The sequence below is a fragment of the Garra rufa genome, chromosome 22, assembly GCF_049309525.1.
Source record: "Garra rufa chromosome 22, GarRuf1.0, whole genome shotgun sequence".
In the NCBI taxonomy this organism is placed as follows: domain Eukaryota; kingdom Metazoa; phylum Chordata; class Actinopteri; order Cypriniformes; family Cyprinidae; genus Garra; species Garra rufa.
This window is the reverse complement of record NC_133382.1, coordinates 9,900,302-9,925,097: the sequence shown is the minus strand read 5'-3', so window position 1 is coordinate 9,925,097 and position 24,796 is coordinate 9,900,302. Positions and strand designations below refer to the sequence as shown.

Below are 24,796 nucleotides of genomic sequence, written 5' to 3'. Positions count from 1 at the left end.
CTTGTGTGGGCTGTCCTTTGTACATCGCTACACTACTGATGATAGACAGTGGACCTGTTAGCCTGTAAAATTTCACTGAAATTATGCTGATATGACCATAGCCTTATGGTCAAAGATTGAGAGGAAAAAATGTTTATTAACAATTTGGAATGTTTTTGGTGCAACAATTACAAATGGACTAAAAATAAAATTCAAAGGCTCTATTGAAGTACTTGTGTTTCTGATCTGAGATGTGTGTCATTTACTCTATCCAGCAATCACATGGCTGCGGTGTGGGATTTTGTTTACACTGTGTGTGTGTATATATATGTGTGTGTGTGTGTGTGTGTGTGTGTCATCAGCGGGGTATTTCCAGGGCTCAGTTCATGTGTTCATCAGACCTGCTGTGTGATTGTGTAAATAACTGGAGCTCCTGTCAGCCCCCCACCCTCTCTCCACTCCTCATCACCATCAACAATTAATGGAAGTGCAGGGCGGATATCCCTCTCACCCTGCCAGACCCTGACACACACACACACACACACACACACACACACATACACATCTGCTTAACTGCTAGGCTCCTGCGAAGCGGAAATGTAGGGTTGCCGTGCATGAGGAGGTGTGAGAGCTTTCCTGTGCTTGTTTCAGATTCTGTGGGTCACTGGCCTTCATCAGATTGTTCAAATCTCTCTATGACTGGAAACGTTTTAGTGCTGATTGCTAAGCCTATTGCTACTGGGGGTTTGTGTAAACCACTAACCCAACGTGTAGAGCTTTGTGGTATATCTTGCCCTGCACCGTTAGTTCCACAAACCTCAACACCTCAAATCAGGAACTTTGCTTAGGAGTGGTTGTCACTGTAAAATGCTAGATTTAAGGTTAATCTCAGATTTACGACTGATCTGAAGAGAAATTTGTACTTACAGTATAATGGTCACATTTGCAAAATTTGGGTGAAATTACTCAGGTAAAATATGTACGTTGTTAGTAGCATCACTCACACAAAGGTCACTTTCAAACCAAGGAGCTTTATGCTGGTTAACATGGTGAATTTGCCATTTTTTCACCCTCTTGAAACTCTAGGTTGTTAGGGATTGGGGTTTATTATGACCTCCAACACTGATATGACTTTGCATTGTGTCCTTGTTATTTTGGAATTTTATGTTAACGTTTAATTTTCTTGTTTGTTTCCTGCAGGATGAGGTGGACAGTTTAAGTCCTGTTTTTAGGGACTATCCACATCTCCATGAAGAAGTGAAAGCGTGGGTGAAAGACCAAAAAGTTCAGGAAATTTTTATGCAAGGTAAGGTGGTCATTTACTCAGTTGCAACTAAAAAAAATGTTTTTTTCTAAATCGTGTGCTATTTAGATGACACAGCATCAGTAATGCTCATGCAGCATCATGCTTTTTGTGTTGAAAAGTCAACATTAGCTTAAAAATTACTCTTTTTACTTGCTTGACGTGATCTTAGGTTATGACATGTGAGATTAAATTATGATTCACCTACAAAAACGTTGCCATTGTCAGCTGTAGTGCTAATGTTTATGTATATAATGGTAATAATGGTTATGGCAATAATGGCAAATAACGGTAGATTTTAAATTATTAGTTCACTTCCAGATTAAAAGTTTCCTAATAATTCCCTAACCCTTACGTCATCCAAGATGTTCATGTCTTTCTTTCTTCAGTTGAAAAGGAATTAAGGTTTTTGAGGAAAATATTCCAGGATTTTTCTCTATATAGGGGACTTTAATGGGAGCCAACGGGTTGAACATCCAAATTGCAGTTTCAGTGCAGCTTCAAATGACTCTACACGATCCCAGCCAAGAAATAGATATACTTTTTAACCACAAATGCTTGTCTTGCATTAGCTCTGCGATGCACATGCGCGACTTGACACATTACGTAATCATGTAGGAAATAAAAAGGTAAGAAAGGGCGAAAAAAAACCTCTTATTTTCTCCTCCAACTTCAAAATCGTCCAACATCGTTGTTTTACAATTTTTTGTAAAGGGCGTTTGACTTTTTTGCATGTTTGCTTTGTAAACACTGGTATACAAAGCAAACATGACCTTTCCAATGTGACTACGTAATGTGTGAGGTTGCTCTGGTGCAAAACGAACATTTGTGGTTAAAAAGTAAATGTTAAAAATATATTTTTTTAGAAAATGACCTAATGTTTAGCTAGATAAGCCCCTTATTCCTCGACTGGGGTCGTGTAGAGCCCTTTGAAGCTGCATTGAAACTGCAATTTGGACGTTCAACCCGTTGTGTCCCATTGAAGTCCACTATATGGAGAAAAATAATGTTTTTTCAAAACCTTATTTTTTTTTCAACTGAAGAAAGAAAGACATGAACATCTTCTGGAAGTGAACTAATCCTTTAAAAAAGAAAAGTTACCATTGTGATGTCGGCTTGACCTTCAGCCTCCATTTCCTGGTCAGAGTGTTTAAGGGCGAGAGTAGTTTTTTCCCAAACCGACTGCCAACTCACATTCAGTTCCAACATTCATTCCCAATGCCCAGTTTCTAGGATCAAAAACAGAAAAGTCCCTTCCTTTTCTCTTGGAAATCTGTGACAGTACGGAAGTAAAATGAGTGCAGAAAAAGAAAAAAAGAACAGCAACAAAACCTGATGTGTTTTGTAAAAATGGCAGACTGCTCGCTGTACCTGGCTGGTTTAGGCAGAGGGTGTTGTTGAGGTCTTGGCAGAAGGTCTTGTTTACAAAGTCCATAACGAAATTCCAGGCCCACAATTAGTGATAATTGTTGAACTTGGCAGTTGACAAGGGCAGAATGGAAAGTATCTCAAAGCCAAAGGTTTTGGTGGGGAAACAGAGAACAAAAAGGAAAAAAAATAAACCGTCTGTGGTTTTATACAGACGTCGCCCCTTGCTTTATGTGCATGTGCAAACGTGTGTAAGGGAGATGCATTTTGGGTTGTTGTAGGCACAAGGACAGTCAAGGGTTAGCTGTTCTAGCAGGGCATATGAGCGCTGTGTTCAGGAGTAATTAATGGGAATGACCTGCCCTGCACTAATGAGCTCCAGTCAGTTTGGACACCTGCCAGCGTTCGCTGCGGCTAACAGCATATCACAGATACAAGGATTGATGTGTCATTCCCTGAGGTAAAGTTCACCCAGAATGAACAAAAGGAAAGCTTTGCAGAATGCTCACATTGTATGCTCACACTGTAAACAGTGACCAAGTGCTGTTGAGCTATAAAAAGTACTGCATGCTCTCTTTAAATAAACTTAATGCTAAATTTGTTGGGATGTAACAATATTATCAATATCATGATATCGCGATAGCAAAATATTGTATCTCGATATTATCATGGTCACATGATGTTATGCAACGATAGGCCTTCCAGGCTTCTTCTAACATAAGTTTTTAAAGCTGTGTTTTAAAATATTATGCTTTGGCAGAGTATCTGCCAAATGAACTAAAACCGAAAGCACAATATGACTTAATCCCTTCATCAAGTCTGTTTTTGCTGATTGTTTCAAAGCGAAGCGTGCAATTCATTCAGACAATCATCTCGTGATCCTGTGTTTTCCACACCTCAGAACAGCTCTGTTCCACAGTGAATGATTGCAGTGAACTTCACTAGATTTGTAGTGAGACTGCACAGAAGCTGAAATTTTCCTTCAAAATAAAAGCTCTACTGTCATTTCTGTCAAAATAAAAGCTTAAAAGTGCAGTATGAATTGCTGAGAGCTAGTGGTTTAAATGGGTAACATTACTACAGTCCAAATTCCAAAACATCTATTTCAAGTGTAGAAATTAGGAAGGAAGTATTGTAATTTCCCTACTGAAGTGTAAAGCAAAAATAAAATGCCTATTAAATATTCATTTTCATTTATTTTACAGTGCAATTGTTTTACAATAAATGGCTATTACTGTCATTCAGGGATGGAAATTAGCACCCGCCACCAGCCAAATGCGGGTGATTTTGTGTTGTGGCGGGTAAACTCGCTTCACCCACTGGCCACCGTGGCGGGTAAATAAAAATAACATACTTCAACCGGACGGCGTGAGGCGGTAATGCACCTTAACGTTGGTTGCGAACTGCCGTTAAAACACACGAAGAAAAAGAAGAAGACGGCGGACACTTTTAGCGGAGGCACACCTTCAAAAAAATGTGGCGATACATCACAGGCGTTAAGAGGTCTGTTAAAATATCTTTACAATCTGCTTTTGAAGAAATATATTGTATTTCGTGCTACAGCGCACATTCTGTCAGATGCAATTCATGGCGCGTCTTTCTCAATATACTGTACAACACGACATTCATTCACATCAGATGATAACTCGGCGGCAGAGTTCCACTCACGCAGCAGCGTAATTTCCACTGGGGACACGCTTTTCAAAATCCCGTTGGTGTCCACCCAAATGGTTTTGTTAAGTAATCTCTTGTATTTTAGAATGCACGCTCTACGCTGCCGAGAGTTTCGCGCTATAGTAAAAACGAAACCAAAAGTAAAACGCGCACACGCATTCAAAAGCAACTTTAATACCCTGCGTTTAGAGAGCGACTTCCCAATGCGCGCAAATTAGGCTACATAAAATATCTAGGCTATTATAGTATGTGGGCTATAAGTTGTGTAGTTGTGAAGATAGCTCTGTATCATGATAGAAAAATTCTGCGAAAATGTCAGTATTTTATTGAGACTTGAGATTAAATAAACTGCTCAAGTATAGTAGATCTTGTAGGATTAATTTTCACATGCAGCTACACATTGTCGGTTAAAAACATAAAGTGGCTGGTAAAAACATTTAGTGGCTGGTACACTGGCCGGTGGACAAAAAAGTTAATTTCCATCCCTGCTGTCATTGTTTTTATTATTATTAATATAGTCTCATTTGTTTGGCTTCCTAAAACACCAGTGAGAATTTAGACTGAGACAGTATACCACAAATAAAAAATCTATTTACTAACTTTTTTTTTAGCTAAGAACATGTTGGACTTCTTAATTTTGAACTCTCAAAGTGCATTAGACTTCATATTGCGATATTATCGTATTGTGAGATTTTGATATTGTTACATCCCTAAAAATTTGATATGGCACTCTACATTGTGTCTTAGCCTGTTAATAATGCTGCTTATGGTTTTATTGGATGTGAGTTTTTGAAATGGTCTTTGGTTCTTGATATCTTTAGGTCCCTATTCATTGAATGGCTACCGTGTACGAGTTTACAGACAGGACTCAGCCACCCAGTGGTTCACGGGCATCATCACCCACCACGATCTCTTCAGCCGCACTATGGTTGTCATGAATGACCAGGTATCTGAGACCTTTTATGCACAAATGAAACTTTTTTTAACAAATCCACAATCAACATTAATGCTTATAATAATATTTATCATAAAACTTAAAATTAATACACTACCAGTCACAAATAATTTTGGACAGTAAGATTTTTAATGTTTATATTCGACCAAAGTACAGCAAAAACGGTAAAATTTAGATTTTTATTAAAATGATTAATTACTATTAAAATAACAGATTTCTATTTTAATATATTTTAAAATGTAATTTATTCCTGTGATTTCAAAGCTGAATTTTTGCATCATTACTCCAGTCACATGATCCTTCAGAAATCATTCTAGTATTCTGATTTGCAGCTTGAAAAACTTTTATTATTATTATTATTATGTTGAAAACAGCTGAGTAGAAATTTTCTCTGATATGCCTTTATCATTGCTTTTGTTGCTAAACAGAAGCATTAATTTCTGTAATTTCTTTCCCCAAAACAGCTTTCTATGATATAGTGTATAAAGTTACAAAAGCTTTTTGTTTCAGATAAATGCTAATCTTTAGATCTTTCTATTCGTCATAGAAACTTAACAAAAAATGTACTCAACTGTTTTAAATATTGATGATGATAATAATAATAATAAAAAAATCAGCAAATCAACATATTAGAATGATTTATGAAGGATCATGTGACACTGAAGACTGGAGTAATGATGCTGGAAAAAAATAGCTTTGATCACAGAAATAAATTACATTTTAAAATATATTCAAATAGAAAGCGGTTATTTTAAATAGTAAAAATATTTCACAATGTTACTGCTTTTGTTGTATTTTGGATCAAATAAATGCAGGCTTGGTAAGCAAAAGAGACTACTTTAAAAAATATAAAAAATTGTATCTTTTGAGTGGTGGTCTATGTTGATTTGTCGTGATTTTACTGTGGGCCTTTTGTGGTTAATTTGTTTAAAACAAACAAAAAATGTCTTCTGATTCTGTGTACAGGTACTAGAGCCTCAGAACGTTGACCCCTCCATGGTACAGATGACCTTTCTGGATGATGTGGTCCATTCTTTATTAAAAGGAGAAAACATCGGTATCACGTCACGACGCAGGTCTCGCTCTAGCCAGAACAGCAACACTGCCCATGTGAGTGTAACCTACCAGAGCACACACATATCTCACATGCCTATATGTGCATTTGTTGCTAGATGATCAGCGCACCTGCCTCCCTGGATCAACGTTATGTTCAATGTTATATGCCAACTCGTATTTCTGTCTTGTGCATGTCTGTCCCAGTGTCTGTTTGTGCTTGTTACTGGATGTGGTGTCTGTAGCTAGCTTTGAAGTAAAGTTCCTATGTGCTTTTTTACAGTCTTTTTTTTTAGAAACCTAGAGCCTTGTAGAAACACATATCATTGCTCCCTTCTTCATCATTAACAAGACTTCTCTGTTCCACCTTGTTTTTTGTTTGTTTTTCTTCTCTGTTTTCCTGTTTTAAACATTAATTGGGGATATGCAAGCAGACCACAGGAGGGAGACCAAGCGGCTCTACAGGGATCTCTCAGGTACCAGGCCGCACCTCCCTCTCTCCATAGATTTAGAGCTGCTTTTATGCCACCTGCATATCCCTGTCTTTTATAATTATTTAGCATTATTACTAAGTACTACTAGTTGTACTACTAGTGCTAATTTTCCAATAAATACTTACCCCGAATAGTTTCACGCACTGTGCTTGCATGGATTAAATAGATTTGGGATTTGTAAAAATATTTTTAGATGTAGGGTTGGAAAGCTTTTTTCAGAGCCATAGGAACTCTTCTTTAAGCCTAGCTCTGTAACCAGTTTTTACAGACGTGTGTAGTGCAGTTGTTGCTGGCAAGGAAGTGTTTTCTTTTTAAATCCATTACAAGCTCTCTCATGCTTGTGTTTGCTGTTTGTGCGCCCTTTTGTGTGTTTTTTTTTTAGGGTCATTACACACGTGCCCAGGCCAATAGCCCCAGACCCGTGATGAATTCATCTGGCTCCACCCCTAAACAGGCCTCTCAGGCTCAGCAGCAGCAGCAGCAACAATCCCAGCATGCTCAGCAGCAGGTATCTCAGCAACACCAGCAGCAGCAGTCCTCACCAGGTCAACAGCGCGGCTCGCGATCTTCACGTCGGAAAGGCTCTGACAGCAGCGTTCCAGATGATGAGAAGATCAAAGATGAAAAATCAGAAAGTGGAGGAAAAGGTAAAACACTGTTTGTTGTGAGATGATTATAATGTAAATATCTTTATGGTGCTTTTACTTGAAGTTGAGGTCAAAAGTTTACATACACTTTGCGGTGATCATACAAAATGCTCACAAAAATTTTTTTGTTTAGTTTAGTACTGACATGATTAAGATATTTCACATAAAAAGATGTTTACATACAGTCCACAGTAAAAAAAAAAAAGTGTTTCTTTGGCCTAGTGATAGTTGTTCATGAGTTCATTGTTTGTCCTGAACAGTTAAGCTGCCCGCTGTTCTTCAGAAAAATCCTTCAGTTCCCACAAATTCTTTGGTTTTTCAGCATTTTATGTATTAGAACATTTTCCAACAATGACTGTGTGATTATAAGATCCATCTTTTCACACTGAGGACAACTGAGGGATATGCAAATATTACAAATTTAACTTATTTTGTCTTCTGGGAAGCATGTAAGTATCTGCTGTAGCTTCTGAAGGGCAGTACCTAATGAAAAAATATTTATATTTAGGCAAAATAAGAAAATCTTTCAGTCTGTTCAAAAGTTTACACCCCCGGCTCCTAATGCATCATTTTTCTTTCTGGAGCATCAGTGAGCGTTTGAACCTTCTGTAATAGTTGCAAATGAGTCCCTCAGTTGTTCTTAGTGTGATCTCAAAATCATACAGTCATTGTTGGAAAGGGTTCAAATTTGCAAAAATGCTGAAAAACCAAAGAATTTGTAGGACCTGTAGGATTTTTCTGAAGAACAGCGGGCATTTTAACTGTTCAGGACAAACAAGGGACTCGTGAAAAACTATCACTAAACAAAAAAACACAGCTGTGGATCATTCAGGTAACAACACGTTAAGAATCAAGTTTAAGTAAAATTTTGAACGGTCAATTTTATAAATTCAACTTATTTCCTCTTGTGGACATACCTCTAAGTGAAATATCTTATTCAGGTCAGGTATTTTGTATGATTCCTCTTATTTTGGTAAAATAATTAACATTTTACAGATTTCTGCAAGGTGTATGTAAACTTTTGACCTCAGCTGTGTGCATTTGTGTTTATAACACTCAAGGTTGTAGGGTAAGTCTGTGAGTCATGATGAAAAATTGGAAAAAATATTACAGTTGCTCCCGTCTTCTCCTACCCATCTCATTACTTTTTCTAAACACAAGAAATATAGCAAATTTTTGTATTACTTCATAAATAATGCTTAAAAGACTAAAGGTCTATCCCTGAATTGCTTTGCTTCAGTCATGTTTGGAATTTGATGGGAAATGAAACTGTAATTGCAGCACCCCACTCTGAGGAATTAAAACATAATGAATCTCTTCGATTGATTGGATTTCCCCCTATTATGGCTTTCATGTTATACAGAGGCTATTATGTTTGGCACGGTCTAGTGCTATATATTTAAGTTGACGAAACCTTCTAGTGGATAGGTTCAGTGCAAGCTTTTTGGCCGGATCACCGTCTGCTAAAAGATCATTTAGATCCTTCCATCATAATTCCTGCAGTACAGTGTTTGTCAGGGTGTTGGGTCTTAGAGAGATGAGGTGAGTGCAGCCACTGCAGTGAAATGGACATTTTAAGTGTGCATAAATTCTACCAGAGTCCCATCCATCACACTTCTAATGCAGCACTTAAGATTCAATCAGCCTTTAACCTAAGTACGAAATGACATCATCCTGATCCGTGCTTGAATAATCAATTGGATTGAGTTTCTTGAGCACTCAGCGTGGATAGAATTGTTTGCTGGTGGCACGTTTGTGTCTGTGTTAAAAGTTCTTCCTGACAGAATTTGTCTCTTTTTTTCTAGATGCTTCTAAAAACAAAAGCAAGCAGACAAACAAGAGGAGGAAAGCAGATGAAGAGGACAAGAAGAGCGGTCTCAAGCGGCTGAAAACAGAGACGTCTGACCTCTCTGAGAGCAGCGACTCTGAGAACTCTAATAAGCGGAGCATAGACTCCTCATCGGAGCACAGTTCAGAGAATGAGCTCAAATGCAAGAGCACTTCTAAAGTTCCAGATGAGGAGGAGAAGTCCCAGGGATCCAAGCCTGTGGATGAGTTGACCGTAATAAACAGGCTATCTCCCTGGGATGAGGTGCAGGATAAAAGCAGCAAGCCGGTGGCCGTGGAGGTGGCTCAGGTGGCAGAGAGCGAGCGGTCGGTAGAAAGTAGATCTCCGCTTCCTCCTCCGGCCTCCTGTACGCCAAACCAAGCCTCTGCACCGACAGAGGTCCAAAGCTGCATTGTCGAGATGAAAAGCACTGTGAAAACCCTTCCCAAGGACCATTATGGCATAGGAACACCTCGGACGCACACGCCCAAGTGCGTAATTGATATCACGGAGGATGCAAACACGCGGCCGAGTTCCGGAGAGAACTCTGAAGCCGTATCGGCCCTGCTGGCATCACAGAATTGCGATGCTTACGTACCCGAATCCAGACATTTGGTGCTAAACGCCTCCCACTCGGAGTCCAGGAGGCCGGATGGCGGAGGCGGGAAAATCGAATTCGCCCACTCTGAGGTCATAAGGCCGGTGACATCAGTGAGTGAGTCAGCAGCCCTGGGCGAGAGAGGAAAGCTCCAGCAGCAGTACACATCTATGGTTATTAAAAATGCCTCGCTAACCGAGGAGATCAGGAAAACCCATAAACTCAGTCCTTCCCCTGACTTGCCCAAACCTAAGTCCAACTCATCCCCTGACATTCTCAAGCCCAAGTGCAATCCTTCACCTGACATCATAAAGTCAAAAACCCACAGCGTTCATGAATCCTCCAAGCCTAAACCAAATACATCTCCTGAGGTGTCTAAACATAAACCGCGCCACCCTGAAAACCCAACTACGACAGGCCGCTTGCCACTCAAACCTGAGCCAGATGTACCCCGCTCCAGTTTTAAGCCTGTGCCAGCCCGAGGGGGGCCATCCGATTCAACTAAAAGCCCGCTTGTTGTCGACAAAAACGAGCATTTTACGGTGTACAGGGACCCTGCGTTGGTGCGTCCTGAATCAGATAGCAACCACGTGGCTTATCTGCATCCACACCTTCATCCACTACATGGTTCTTCTCACGCTACGTGTCTCACGCCCAGCTCGCATCACCCGTCCCACCTCCTTCCTTCTTCCTCCATGAGCCACTCTGTGCATCACCCACACCTTCTGTCCACCGTAATGCCCACAATTCCACCAGCCTCTCTTCTGGGCAGCCATTCCCGGCTGGACTCTCCTGGTCTTACGCACTTGGCTTTGGCCCACCACCATTCCCACCAGCAGCAGCAGTTTCTCCAGCACCAGCCACCCCCATCCCTGCTGGCCCAGACGCATGGAGGTGCCTCGTATAACCAGCTCGGCCTCTACCCCATCATCTGGCAATATCCAAACGGTACCCACTCCTACCCATCTGGGTACAAGTGGGTACATCCGGAAAATGCTGTAAATTCAGACTCCAGCTTACGGAGGGTATGTGTGTGCGCCTGTCTGTTTACTATCTCTGGTTGTTAAAATGTATAGATATATAATTGAAATGCACATTGTTCAACTAAGTTTGTTGTGAGGAGATCCCTTAGAGGAGGGTTTACTCGACCTCTCACTTGCTTCTGACAGGGATTTTTTTGTTTTAAACTTAGCTTCAAACATCCTACCCTACAGCAGTAAAGCATTATGTGTGTGAGCACATGCATATATGTGCTGTGTCATGTCTGAACACATATCCAAGCTTTTTATGCTTGCAGTAATTCAATCAAACTAATTTGAGGAACTGTTGACAGCATCAGTGGCATGAAGGGTTTGTTAGCACAGAAAATAATACAGCAGTTGCCCTTCCTGCAGACTTCCTGTATTTCTGTTAGCCCAGAATAATCCAAGATAATTTAACTCAACTGGAATCACTTTTTCACGTTGTTCATTATAAGCATCTGTGAGAGAGTCGGAAAATATCGCAGAATGAGAGACAGTCATTCTTATGCACAGTTTGTGTGAGAAAGAAGTGTGTGTTGCCTTGAGTGCATTATGACCTTTTTGTTTGTGTGTGTGTGTGCCATGCAGAACACTTCCAGCCCCTGGCTGCACCAGTCCACCCCTGTAACCTCAGCAGACAGCATGGGAATTTTGAGCCATGTCCCGGGTAGACCAGCCAGCGCAGATCCTCATCGACCCATCAAGATCAGCTCACACTCCAGCCCGCCGCTCTCCAAAACCCCTGGAGAACTCCACAAGGAGTGAGCCGCACACACTTGTGTCTATCTCTGTCTGTCTGTCATTAACACACATGGTTAATCCATTCCCACAGTCCTACAGTGCCTGGAATTGCGGCTAGCTGTTAAATACCTTGTGACCCGAGGTGGAACAAATGCCATGTGATAGAAGCACTGTACGCTCATTCAGTGACTGTGTGCATAATTAAACTATTCTATTATAGGCCGCTGAATGTCTGTACTCATTTGAACCACCCCCAGTGCAGTTACCTAATATCTGAGAAGGAACATACTGTAACACTAACCCTAGAACAAATATTGGTAGTACTGTATCTATTAAATAGAAACCTCAAAATACTCAATGGTTTGTAGATCACCAGTTTAGAATTAGTAATTTAAAATAAATTATCTGGTAAGAATCCATCACACTAACAGATTTTTTTTGTATAATTTCTTCAGAGATCAGGAGAAGAATGTGTTTGTGGACACTATGCGAAGCGTGGCCAATGCCCACCTGAAGCAAGAGCCGGACCGCAGTCGGACACCTACCAACAAGGAGCTGCACCGTCTCTACATGGAGTCCCCCCACAGCAAGCAGCAACTGCCACCACGCATGCCTCAGGAGGGGCCGGACCGTAGCAGCAAGTATAAGGAAGAAAACCGCCGCATCCTTCTAGAAAGCATTGAAATGGCTGCTAAGATCCGTGCCGGAGAGACCGAGCGTGAGTCTTACCCTCGGATTTCATCCCAGCCCAAAAGCCACGAAAAAGAGGCGGAGCACTCTGTGGCTGATCTGTACAAGTACAAACATGCTGTATCTCAGTCCCTCCCTCAAACCAACTACTTCACCACTCTGTCAAATAGTGTTGTAAACGAGCCACCACGACTTTTTCAATCCAAAGATCTTAATCCGTACTTTGACAAGGCACCCGCAGCCCCTAGCCCCTTGTGCTTGGGTTCGTACAACTCTAGTCACACCAAGTCTTTGTCCAAGCCTCCCCCTCTCATTAAGCACCAGCCGGAGGGAGAGGGACTGGTGGGCAAGATCACCGAACAGCTCAGTCAACAAGCACCCATGCACTCACTCAGTACCTCAGTGGTGACGGTCAGTGAACGCTGCAGTCCGGCTATCTCTCCCTCCAGTCAGCCCAAAGGCATGCCAGCCTTGCGTAGAGCGCCGGTATTTCACCCGCCCACCCAGCAGGCGCTTGACCGCAAGGAAGGTGCCTATGGTCGCCTTTCTCCACCTACGCTCACCCCCATCCAGCCCGTCAGCTCAGCGGGGAAGGTGTCAGAACAGCAGAAGCCGCCCACCCTGCTCCCAGAGCTCAGGGACGAGAAAAGCGGAGCCGAGCTGGGCTCGGCCGAATCCTGCCGGTCTGGCGGGGAAGCAAAGAGCCACGAGAAAGTGGCCTGGCATTCAGAGAATAGCCAAGGGAAGCCACAGGCAGCCATGGCATCTGTTATTGTCCGCCCTTCTACTTGCATAAAATATGACGGCTCGCCAGGTCCCAAGACGGCACCCAAAGAGCAACTCGGTAGCAGATTGTTTGCTGGCCGCACTCAGGCAGACTGCCTGAAAGTGGCAGAGAGTAGGGAATCTGGGAGAGTCATCCTACCAAACACGAATTTGGAGGATCCCAGTGATCAGTACAACAAAAACTTGATTAGAGCGTCACCGGGTGTCATTCCCAGCTCAGTGGCAGTTGTGGCCAATTCTGTGTGCAACACTAGGACTAATGAAGCCATTGTCGCTGCCAGCGGCACGTTTAGCACGCAGAGCCACAATGGAGCAGATCTGTCATTCTCCATCTCTGGCACTAGTGGTAGTAGCAGACTGGAAAGCTCTGCTTCCAAAAGCCGCCCTCCCACTGTTGTCGACTCGCAGGAGGGAGGTTCAAGAACCACCTCACCTAGCGCGCTGCCTCAGGCTGGCTCCGCTGGCCCCACACAGGCCTACTCAAGGAACTTTGTTCACCTGAAGAAGGCCAAAGCAGCTCTGGCCGCAGCTCAGTCTCGTGGCTCCAGTAGCGCCTCAGAGAGTGAAAGCGGTAGCGTCAGATCCTCTCAGGACTCGCCCACCATCGTCCAGGATAATTCTACGCCCTGCAATCCTGCCAGCAAAGCCAGCCTGGTGCCCAATGGACAGCCAGCGCAGGTGTGCCAGTCTAACTATCACAAGCTCAAGAAAGCCTGGCTCACGCGACACTCAGAGGAGGACAAAAACACAAACAAATCTGAAAAAGGCGCAAATGCCATTTCTGAGCTAATTAAACCATGCTCCGTCAACCTGATCGCCCCCGCATCTAGTGATGTGGATCTGGGCAAGGACAGCAAAGGACAAGAGGACAAGCTGTCCCAGGAGGACAGAAAGACTCGTCGTACCCCAAAGCGCCCATACGAATCTGGCTCGGAGAGCGGTGATGACTCAGACTCTAGTGAGAGCAAGCTGGAACAAAGGACTAAAAGACAACCCAAGCCCACTTACAAAAAGAAGCAGAACGACATGCAGAAAAGGAAGGGAGACAATGAGAAGGAGGAGGAAGAGGTGAAGCCAAATGGTATTTTCCGGAGTGCCAAGGAAAAAACCAAACTCAAGCTGGCCAGTACCAGTAAGTGCACCACAGTTTACATCAAAAGAGGTTAATCCACTGCAGTCCATTTTTTACCATTCAATCATTTCCCGATGAATAAAATCAAGTACTTATTGAACATTTAGTTTCACTCAGATTAAACAGAGTAAACATTTCACAAGTAAAATGGGTTGTGAATGGCTGTTTCATGTTGACTTGAACTTTGGGGTTATTGGAAGGTTTGCAGTGTGTGAGAAAGAGAGCGAGGTGTGTTTGGTGAACATCTGGACGGCAGCTGTGCAAATGGCTTCAACTAGAATGCACACATTTATGTGGAAAACATCTCCAAGAGCACTTGGGCTTTTATTAGCACTTTCTGATGATTGCTGTGTAGCAAAATGGTGCCTCTTTGTAATTGCATAGCTTCTAAAGCTGTAGGTCACTGTAACAGTACAGTAGGTCACAACTGTCAGGTTTCATAAATGTTGTGATTGCTTGTGGTTTCAACATAAACATTAACTCTTCAAAGCCTGCACACGTCTCATCACCTCTGCCTCTCAGACTTGATATATCTGGGTCAGGCTAATACTTAATAATAATTCAGTTAAAGTTTAATAAATGTGTTTTTATGCAATATGTTTCCTAATAGATGAAGTAATTGTGTGTAATCTGCGTTTATAGATGGCATTCCCCGGTCAGTACTGAAGGACTGGAGGAAGGTAAAGAAGCTAAAGCAGACGGGTGAGTCCTTCCTGCAGGACGACTCGTGTTCTGAAATTGGGCCCAATTTGCAGAAGTGCAGGGAGTGCCGCTCCGTACGCACCAAGAAAGGAGAGGAGTCTACCCATTCACCCGTCTTCTGCCGCTTCTACCACTTTCGCCGGTGAGTATAAACGGGGAACATGTTTGCATTGCACTCATCAGGCTACACGTTAAAAAAAATATTTGTGTAGTTTATTAAATAGGGAGGTTTTTGCTGGAGCAGAAATAGTCAAACACTATAATACAGTAGAAATAAACAATGTATAGACAATACAAAATATAAAACATGCCAAGAAAAACAGTAGAAGGTTGTTTCTAGGTTTAAGAACTGACAAAACTGTGTTGCAAAATGTGTATTACATGGTCTCTCATTGTGTTGGTACATTATGTTGCTCTTAGGGAAGGAAATACACTCTAATTGCGCATTTTCTTTCCTTCTCATCTCTAGCCTCTCATACAGTAAGAATGGAGTGATTCGGATTGATGGCTTCTCCTCTCCTGATCAATATGATGAAGAGGCGCTTAGTCTCTGGGCCCCAGAGGGTTATGAAGAAAACAACCTGGACATGGAGACCTCCAAATACATTCTTAGCTACATTGGAGACAAATTCTGTCAATTGGTTATGACTGAAAATACAGCAACTACATGGATAAAGAAAGATGGTGAGCTACATTGCTCTATGGAAAACCAATTTTTTTTATGTGTGTCATACTCCTAAAACATTGTTACCAGTGTTCCATTATATTTACAGCAGTCTGTCAGTCTGAATAGAGAGTGAGAAAGGAAAATGAAAAAAAGTGAGTGAGCTCTGTGTATGTCCATTTCATTCCGTTTCATCCTTCTCCTGTTTGCTTTGCTCTGCAGCCAAAATCGCCTGGAAGAGAGCAGTGCGCGGAGTGAGAGAGAGCTGCGACGCATGTGAAGCCACATTGTTTAACATTCACTGGGTCTGCCAAAAATGTGGATTTGTGGTGTGTTTGGACTGTTACAAGGCCAAGGAGAGGAAGAGCTCCAAAGGTCAGTCGTCATTTTCATATTCACCTTTGAACACTGACTGTGCTTGTACACTCTTTCTGTTGATGTGCGGTAGGCTTAAAAACCCTAACAGGACTGGAAAAATGCCCCATATGTTTGAAATGTGAGGGGAAAATCTTTTGGTTTATTTATATGTGTTTTACATTTTTTAACAGTAGTGACCCAAAGCTGTCAGATTTTGGTGTTCTTTGTCTCAGGAGTGAGTGTTGTGGAATGTGAAGCTGTTCTTTCAAAAAACACTCTGAACACTCTGAAAATCACACAACATTATGGAAGCACGTTTCTGACATTAAATAAAAAAGAAAAAATGGTAATCTAATTTTTCTCAGAATTGTGTTATACAAACTCGCAATTGCATGTTATAAAGTCACAATTGTGAGATATAAACTACAATAGTCATAATTCTGAGAAATAGTTGCAATTCTGCGAGGTATTAAAGGAACACTCCACTTTTTTTGGAAATAGGCTCATTCTACTGATGCTACTGGTCTAATAGGATTCAATGATCTATGCTAAGCTATGCTAAAAGTGATATCGCCAGAACAGGAGAACGGCTGAATGGATTTCAAAATGGTAAAACTCAACTTATTAACTCGGGGGGAGTTGGAGAATGAGCCTATTTCCAAAAAAAGTGGAGTGTTCCTTTAAGTCAAAATTCAGACTTTTTTCTCAGAATTGTGATAAACTCACATGTGCAAAAAATAAAGTCAGAACTGAGATTTAAAAAAAACTCGTAATTGTATGTTTTTATCTCGCAATTCTGACTTTTTTTGACAGAATTGTGACATATAAACTCACGATTGGGAGTTATAAAGTCCAATTTTGAGAGAAAAAATACTGATATATTCTCAGATATTCTCTTTATATCTCACAATTTTGACTTAACTCCCAATAGAGTTATAAAAGAGTTATAACTCAATTGGGAGTGAGTTATTAAGATATAAACACATCACCATCACGAGTTAATATCACAATTCTGAAGTCGCAATTGTCTTTTTGTTTTTTATTCAGTGGTAGAAACTGGCTTCCATACAACATAGGAAAAAAAATCCCAAACACTCAAAAAAACAAAAAGAGCACAATTGGGTTTTTTGTAGTTTTCATATATTGTTTTATTTATAGCTTCTTGGTTACTTGTTAATTTGTTAACTTACTGATCATTATTTTTTTTCTATTAACAGAAATAATTGTTCTAATAGATTTTTTGTAAGAATTATTAAAATCATTAGCATTATTTAACAAAAACACAGTGTATTTTTTTATTTAGATAGAAGGTAAAAATACAAGTAAAAAGTAACAGAAATATCATAAAAACAAAAAAATTGTATTATTAAGTATTAAGTATTTTTTGTTTATTTAAATTTTGTTTAAAGTTTTTTTAATAACCCTAGCAGAAATAAGTGTATAGCTTTCTCTTTAGTTTAGCTTGAATGGCTTGTGTGTGCTGTAGGTTGTGGCAGTTGTTTTAGGACTGTCTGGCTTAGTTATCCCTGGGGTTTGAGATGTGCCTCTGTCTCTGTTTCTTCCTTTCCTGTGTTCTCCTCATTTAAGTCTCCCCTTCCTGCAGTAGCTCTACCTGTCTTCTTTAGGCTTGAATTCTGCCGCAGGGCATAAAAAAAAAAACAGCTCTAGAAGTGTCTGCTGAATCACATCTGTGTATCTTTCCTTACAACGCTCAGAGCTCCTTATTTACTTTGAAGCATAAACACCATGACTCCTGTACGGGAAAACGGGCCAGCGACAGCGCCCTTCTCTGTGTGTTGTCACTCTCAGCCTCTGTGAGTAATCCACATTTTCTTATTTTGCAGACAAAGAGCTGTATGCCTGGTTGAAGTGTGTCAAGGGACAGCCTCATGATCACAAGCACCTGATGCCAACACAGATCATTCCAGGAAATGGTACGGAAAGAGACACTTTCACTCTGGAATGATCCCAGATTGCTTGTAGTTACGCCTTTGGCTGGAAGTAGAGAAAGAGACGACTGTATCTTTTGACTGGTTTGTTTTGTCTGTGTTTTAGTTCTTACAGACTTGGTGAACGCTATGCACATGCTCAGGGAGAAGTACAGCATTAAATCACACTGCTCATGTGCTTGGAAACAGAACACTCTGTACAACAAGCTGCCGTCCACCAATGGCGTCTCCCAGGTATGTGAAAGTGTCATTGAGCAGACTTTAGTAAGGGTGGATGACATATGTGACCCTGGACCACAAAACCAGTCTTAAGTCGCTGAGGTATATTTGTAGCAATAGCCAAAAATACATATCATGGGTCAAAATTTTAGATTTTTAATTTATGCCAAAAATCATTAGGAAATTAAGTAAAGATCATGTTCCATGAATTTTTTTTAAAATAAAATTCTTACTGTAAATATATCAAAATGTAATTTTTGATTTGTAAAATGCATTGTTAAGAACCTAATTTGGACAACTTTATAGGTGATTTTCTCAGTATTTAGATTTTTTTGCACCCTCAGATTCCTGATTTTCAAATAGATGTATCTCGGTCAAATATTGTCCTATCCTAACAAACCATACATCAATAGAAAGCTTATTTATTGAAATTTCATGTGACGTATAAATCTCAGTTTTGTCAAATTTAACCTTATGACTGGTTTTGTGGTCCATGGTCACATATTTTCTTACGTAGAATTTTTTGTCTAATTTTCCAATGCTTAAATCAAGACATACTCAATTCAAATGGAAAATAAGTTTAGTTTTTGTTTTTTGACCCCATTGGCAGATATTTTTTCTAGTTTTAAACATAAACTTGTGGAAACCTACACATGAAAAAATATAGATATTAAAAATTATCGATATTCTAAGTTAAACTGTTGCCACAAATTAAGAGTTTGTCCCCTTGTTTTAGTAAATCATAGCCGTGTTATACAGTGGTGGCCAAAATTATTAGAACACTAGATATTCACCAGCTAAAAATGGTTTTAAGTCCTAGCTTTTTCTATAGTGTAAATATCAGTTTACATTTCCAAACATTCATTTTGCCATTAATTGTAACAATCAAGTGAGCTTTTTGTTTGCACAAGGAGTCTGACAACATCCAGTGCTCCACATAGAGATCTGATCTCATCATTACCCAGTCTGTCTGGAATGACAACAACTGAGCCGAACAAACTGAGACAGACTAAATCCAGAAGTTGTCTCCAAGATGTGCAGGAGCACCTAAATCAAAAGCTGCTTTAAACGCAAAGGACGGTCACACCAAATGTTCATTTAATTTAGTTGATAAAAGTTAATTGATAAAGAAAATCTATTTATGACAATATTTTTGAGAGCATCTTCATTTTACTGCATTTTTACACAAGTCTCTAAAGCTTAGTACTGTAGCTTTGCAGGTAGGTTTCTTGAAGCATCTTTGAGATGTTGCACAGTTCTTCTGGATTTAGTCTAGATTATTGCAATTAATGGCAAAATGAATGTATGGGAATGTAAACTGACATTTCCTATTGACACACTGCAGCAAAAGATAGAAATAACTGACTTAAAATCATTTTAGCTGGTGAAAATACTAGTGTTCTAATAATTTTGGCCAGCACTGTACTAATTTGTTCTCTTGTTTTAAATAAATCAAAGCAAGGAATAAGTTGTAGAAATTAATTCGTAATTCATGGCCACAATAAATATATTTTTTTCCATGTGTTATCTCCATATAAACTCACTGGATTTGATAAAAATGGTCAGAAACGGTATCAAAGAAGACTGAGTATCTTATGTTATTATGCATCTCAAGTAAATGTATCTTAATTTAAAAATGTTTAGATATTTGTTCTTGAAAACAAAATGAAAATACGAAAGAAAATTACTAGTATAATAATACAAATTTCAAGGATTGTATTGCACATAAAAATGGAAATCTGCCTTGGCAATTTCTGTAAAATGATTCAAATCCAGTTATCACTATTGGTTACTGTCTGTTTGCTATTTCAGCCAATTCAACCCATTTCTGTTAAATAGCTTGTAATGTTGATTGTTCAGCTGGCAAAACATTAGTACATCTTGATAAAAAAGACCTGACTTAAGACCTTGAGACCGTATTATCCCATTGAACAAACTGTACATCTCTCCCTTTCAGTCGCATTTCCATTCACATGAAATTAATAAGGGCTTTAGCCTTGACTAGAGTCTGCGTGCTCTCACTGTAAACACAAACTCTCGCACTCTCTCAATCACACACAGATTTTCACATTCTGTTCTGCGCTGGAATGTTGAATACAGTCCTGCTTCATCTCTCAACCACTAAAAGTCCACAGTATTTCCCCTCACTCTCCTCAAACTGCTGAGCTGTCTCTGACACACTCTTACTTTTCACAGGTGTTACAAAACGTGCTTAATCACAGCAACAAGATCTCTCTGTGTAAGCCCGAGGGCGGCCAGCAGAACTCCTCTCTGAAGGTAGAGGCTAACGGAGGGAGCAGTCCCGCCAGCGACACCAGCACCGACAGCAAGTTCACCCCACCCGAGTCCCAATCGCCTCTGCACTTCCTGGCCGATCTGGCCGAGCAGAAATCCCGTGAGGAAAAGAAGGGTGGGTACAGAAACGATAAAACTTCAGGTACGCTTAAAGTTATTGGTAGCCAGGGGCCGAAGGTCTGCCAGCTGCCCCCGTGTTTTTCCTTTCTCTGCAGGCGTGTGCGTGCTTGACAGGCCGCCAGCATTCCACAATCCTCACATTTAGCGGTGTACGTTACAGACCTTCTCAGTTGTGAGCTCCCACAGTCTAAAGAGTTCACCTAACCACATGTTTATCCAGTTCTTCAGCTGCTCTCACATGCCGAACGCGCCGCTCTCTCCAAACGAACTGCACTTAAAAGACCATCAGCCCTGTGGTCGTTGGCACACGTTCAGTTCAGTTTGTTGCCCAGTGCGGCATATAGACGTTTCTTCATTTAGCAGCGGTGCTTAAATTGCGCTTTTTAATAAGTCTGCATTTCGGTTGTTTCATGACATCTCTTAAAATACAATAATAGATTATATAGTTCATGCCATAGCATATTGTAAGGTGCGTTTCTAAAGTGTTTTGAGCAGTTTCAAGTACATTGGTAGTTACTCGGGTGTTCTGGGAACTTGCAAAAAGACAAATCTCAAGGTTAGTTTACCTAAAACTGAAAATTAGCCCATTATTTACTCACCCTCAAGGCATCGTAGTTCTATACAACTTCTTTCTTTCAGACGAATGCAATCAGATTTATATTAAAAATTGTCCTGGCTCCTCTAAGCTTTATAATGGCAATTGGTGGGTGTTTCTCTTCAACAGTCCAATAAAGTGCATCCATCCATAATAAAAAGTGCCTCACACAGTTCCAGGGAGGTAAATAAAAGCTTCCTGTAGCGAATCAATGTTTTTGTAAGAAAAATACCCATATTTAAAATGTAAATCACATTTGAGTTGTAGATGTAGAACGTCGGTGTTGCGCATGCGCCGCTCAGTAATGACGAATGCGGACACATAGTGGAGAGAGCAAAACAAAACAATGGTCACAAATTAGAAGTACAAAATGAGGATTTGTAAAGAAAAATGATGAAGGATTTCAATATAAACCAAAAGTCATTAAACCTAGGATGCCTTGAGGGTGAGTAAATAATAGGCTAATTTTTATTTTGGGGTGAACTAACCCTTTAAGTCTCTGTGATATTTTGTTCTCCAGAATAGGGATTTTTAACCCCTTTTCATGCTCTGCCAAAATGAAAATCATACGTCTGAAATGTAATAATGTGCAGAATTCTGCAAATACGGCCTTGAAGAGTTTAGCCTGACACCTGAGCAAGCTAGTCCAGGAAGGACATATCAGGCAGTCCTGCCCCCTTTTTTAAATAGCCAGTAGCGTTTCGTTTATATCACAGCTTGGCCCAGAACCACTGAGCTAGGTAAAGCCGCATTTGACAGCGTATGACAGCCACAGTCTCATCCATATTGCTACGACATATGGCATTCTGTGTAGAATTCAAATGTGTCAGGTACGTTTTGTGGTCAGCGCTGACTCGTGCATATGATCTGCTCTATGCTGTCGTGTCAATAGAACGGATATTTACACTGTCTGAATCGTTTCCTATCCCCTATATAGTATACTACGTGCCATTTCCCATACAGAATATACAAATTCTGTAAACAAGTGTAGGGGGGCGCTTCGGATTCTGAGAGCATTTAATTGGACAGAAAGTTTGATGAGAAGCTGAAGTGCAGGGTGATTTCATAAAATTCGTTGACCCATATTGGTTGAAGTTAGAGATTGTATGTTTTGAAAGCTTATATCTTCTAAATGGGATTTTTGTCATTCTTTTAGAGCATACAAGCTTATAGATAACTTTAAGGCTAACATTCATACTAAAAGCCAAAAAACCCCAGTTTTGATTTCATGGGAACTTTAAACTCTGAAAGGCATTTTAGAAATCTTACTGTGAATACTTTATTTGTGTGTTCCTTCTTTTATTTTTTTGACCTTGTAATTTTTATTCAAAATGTCATAACCAAACTCGCATTTATCTCTCTCACTTTTGAGTGCCATGTCCACATCTTAAAATCCAATCAGCAAGCAATGTATAGAACCATGACTGCTGTACATTTTCTTTTTTCGAAAATCTGTTACATTCAAATGTACATCAAAATATGTAAGAAAAGATCTGTCGCTACTTCTGTTGCATTGTATTTCTAAGTAAAATTTTAACTACGTCATTTCCCACTAAATATTATGGGAATGTATCATATAATGAAAGTAAATTTTACTTTTCAATTTGATATCTTGTGAAAGAGATTGACACCTGAGGTTTTGAACAGCCTGTACTTTTTTCCTGCAGAAAATAAGGAGTCCAGTGTAGGGAAGATAAAGGAGGAGAAAGATCAGTCAGATGCTTTGGATTCTCTGCACAGTAAAGCAACATCTCTGGAGCAGGGATCAACCCTACGAGACCTCCTCACCACCACCGCAGGCAAGCTGCGCCTGGGCTCTACTGATGCAGGCATCGCATTCGCTCCTGTGTACTCCACTGCCTCGCAGGTCAGAAAACCAACACCTACTGATCAGACTCAAACAGAATATATACACACACACACACACATATATATATATATATATATATATATATATATATATATATATATATATATATATAAAACCAATGAAAAGTTTGCACATACATTAAAAAGCTTTAGGTTTTTTGTAGATATTGCATACACAGAATAAATAGCATTTTTAATGAAGTTGGTATACAATATCATTATAGACACCAGGGATGGAAATTAACTTTTTTGTCCACCTGCCAGTGTGGCTGGTGGATTTCAAAATCTACCAGCCACTAAATGTTTTTACCAGCCACTTTATGTTTTTAACCGACAATGTGTAGCTGCATGTGAAAATTAATACTACAAGATCTACTATACTTGAGCATTTTATTTAATCTCAAGTCTCAATAAAATACTGACATTTTCACTGAATTTTTCTATCATGATACAGAGCTATCTTCACAACTACACAACTTATAGCCCACATACTATAACAGCCTAGATATTTTACGTAGCCTAATTTGCACGCATTGGGGAGTCGCTCTCTAAACGCAGGGCATTAAAGTTGCGCATTTTACTTTTGGTTTAGTTTTTACTATAGCGCGAAACTCTCGGCAGCGTAGAGCCTGCATTCTAAAATACAAGAGATTACTTAACAAAACCATTTGGGTGGACACCAACGGGATTTTGAAAAGCGTGTCCCCAGTGGAAATTACGCCCCTGTGTGAGTGGAACTCTGCCGCCGAGTTATCATCTGATGTGAATGAATGCCGCTTTGAACAGTATATTGAGAAAGACGTGCCATGAATTGCATCTGACAGAATGTGCGCTGTAGCACGAAATACAATATATTTCTTCAAAAGCAGATTGTAAAGATATTTTAACAGACCTCTTAACGCCTGTGATGTATCGCCACATTTTTTTGAAGGTGAGCCTCCGCTAAAAGTGTCCGCCGTCGTCTTCTTTTTCTTTGTGTGTTTTAACGGCAGTTCGCAACCAACGTTAAGGTGCATTACCGCCTCACGCCGTCCGGTTGAAGTATGTTATTTTTATTTACCCGCCACAGTGGCCGGTGGGTGAAGCGAGTTTACCCACCACAACACAAAATCACCCACATTTGGCTAGTGGCGGGTGCTAATTTCCATCCCTGATAGACACTAATGTAAACATCATAGAAAATAGTCATTATCATATGCATGGCAGTTTACTAAAAACATGGCCATGATAGCATAAAGAGCAGGGGTGAAGTTCCAAGAGGTCTGGTCTCAATATTTTCTTCCCACTGGAGTTGGAACAGTAATAAATGTTCAAACGATCAAAATTGTCATAAAAGATGAGGATATTAGGCTCCGAGAGCTAAAGCAGTGGTTTCTGAGAATTTTTCTACAAAAAAAATGTAAATAGTTCATCAGTTGAGCCTCATTGGATATGAAAACTAAAGGTAAGATCAAATGAAATAAAATTTTTAACAGGCTATTATTTTTACATTTATAGACACGTGAATGACAGAAGGCCATGTGACAGAAAAGACACAATATAATGGTTCAGGTTACCATAAATTACCCTGAGTACTTCTGTTGTGTTCCGCTCCACTCTTTTGATGTTCTGCTCACTTTAAACTGTAGAAATGGAAAAATTGTGCCTTGTCATGTTTCGTGGTTTGGTTGGAACCAAGCTGGGACCGCAGTCCGCTATTTGAGGACCCCTGTGACATAGAGCCTACATTACTATAAAGGAAAAATGTTTGTTGTCC

At 40.3% G+C, this 24,796-nt stretch overlaps 1 protein-coding gene across 2 annotated transcripts in view; it reads left to right on the top strand.

Moving 5' to 3' along the window:
* Positions 1-24,796, top strand: part of jmjd1cb (jumonji domain containing 1Cb) — a 177,696-nt gene that overhangs the window by 140,749 nt on the left and 12,151 nt on the right. For both annotated transcript variants that reach the window (XM_073828556.1, XM_073828557.1), the window contains 15 exons: positions 1,180-1,285; positions 5,146-5,270; positions 6,246-6,389; positions 6,767-6,808; positions 7,209-7,473; positions 9,279-10,924; positions 11,510-11,682; positions 12,118-14,270; positions 14,913-15,114; positions 15,442-15,656; positions 15,859-16,011; positions 17,838-17,927; positions 18,049-18,176; positions 20,358-20,571; positions 22,839-23,038. In XM_073828556.1, the coding sequence (XP_073684657.1) occupies positions 1,180-1,285; positions 5,146-5,270; positions 6,246-6,389; positions 6,767-6,808; positions 7,209-7,473; positions 9,279-10,924; positions 11,510-11,682; positions 12,118-14,270; positions 14,913-15,114; positions 15,442-15,656; positions 15,859-16,011; positions 17,838-17,927; positions 18,049-18,176; positions 20,358-20,571; positions 22,839-23,038 (5,856 nt within the window). The remainder of the gene's footprint in view (positions 1-1,179; positions 1,286-5,145; positions 5,271-6,245; positions 6,390-6,766; positions 6,809-7,208; positions 7,474-9,278; positions 10,925-11,509; positions 11,683-12,117; positions 14,271-14,912; positions 15,115-15,441; positions 15,657-15,858; positions 16,012-17,837; positions 17,928-18,048; positions 18,177-20,357; positions 20,572-22,838; positions 23,039-24,796) is intronic.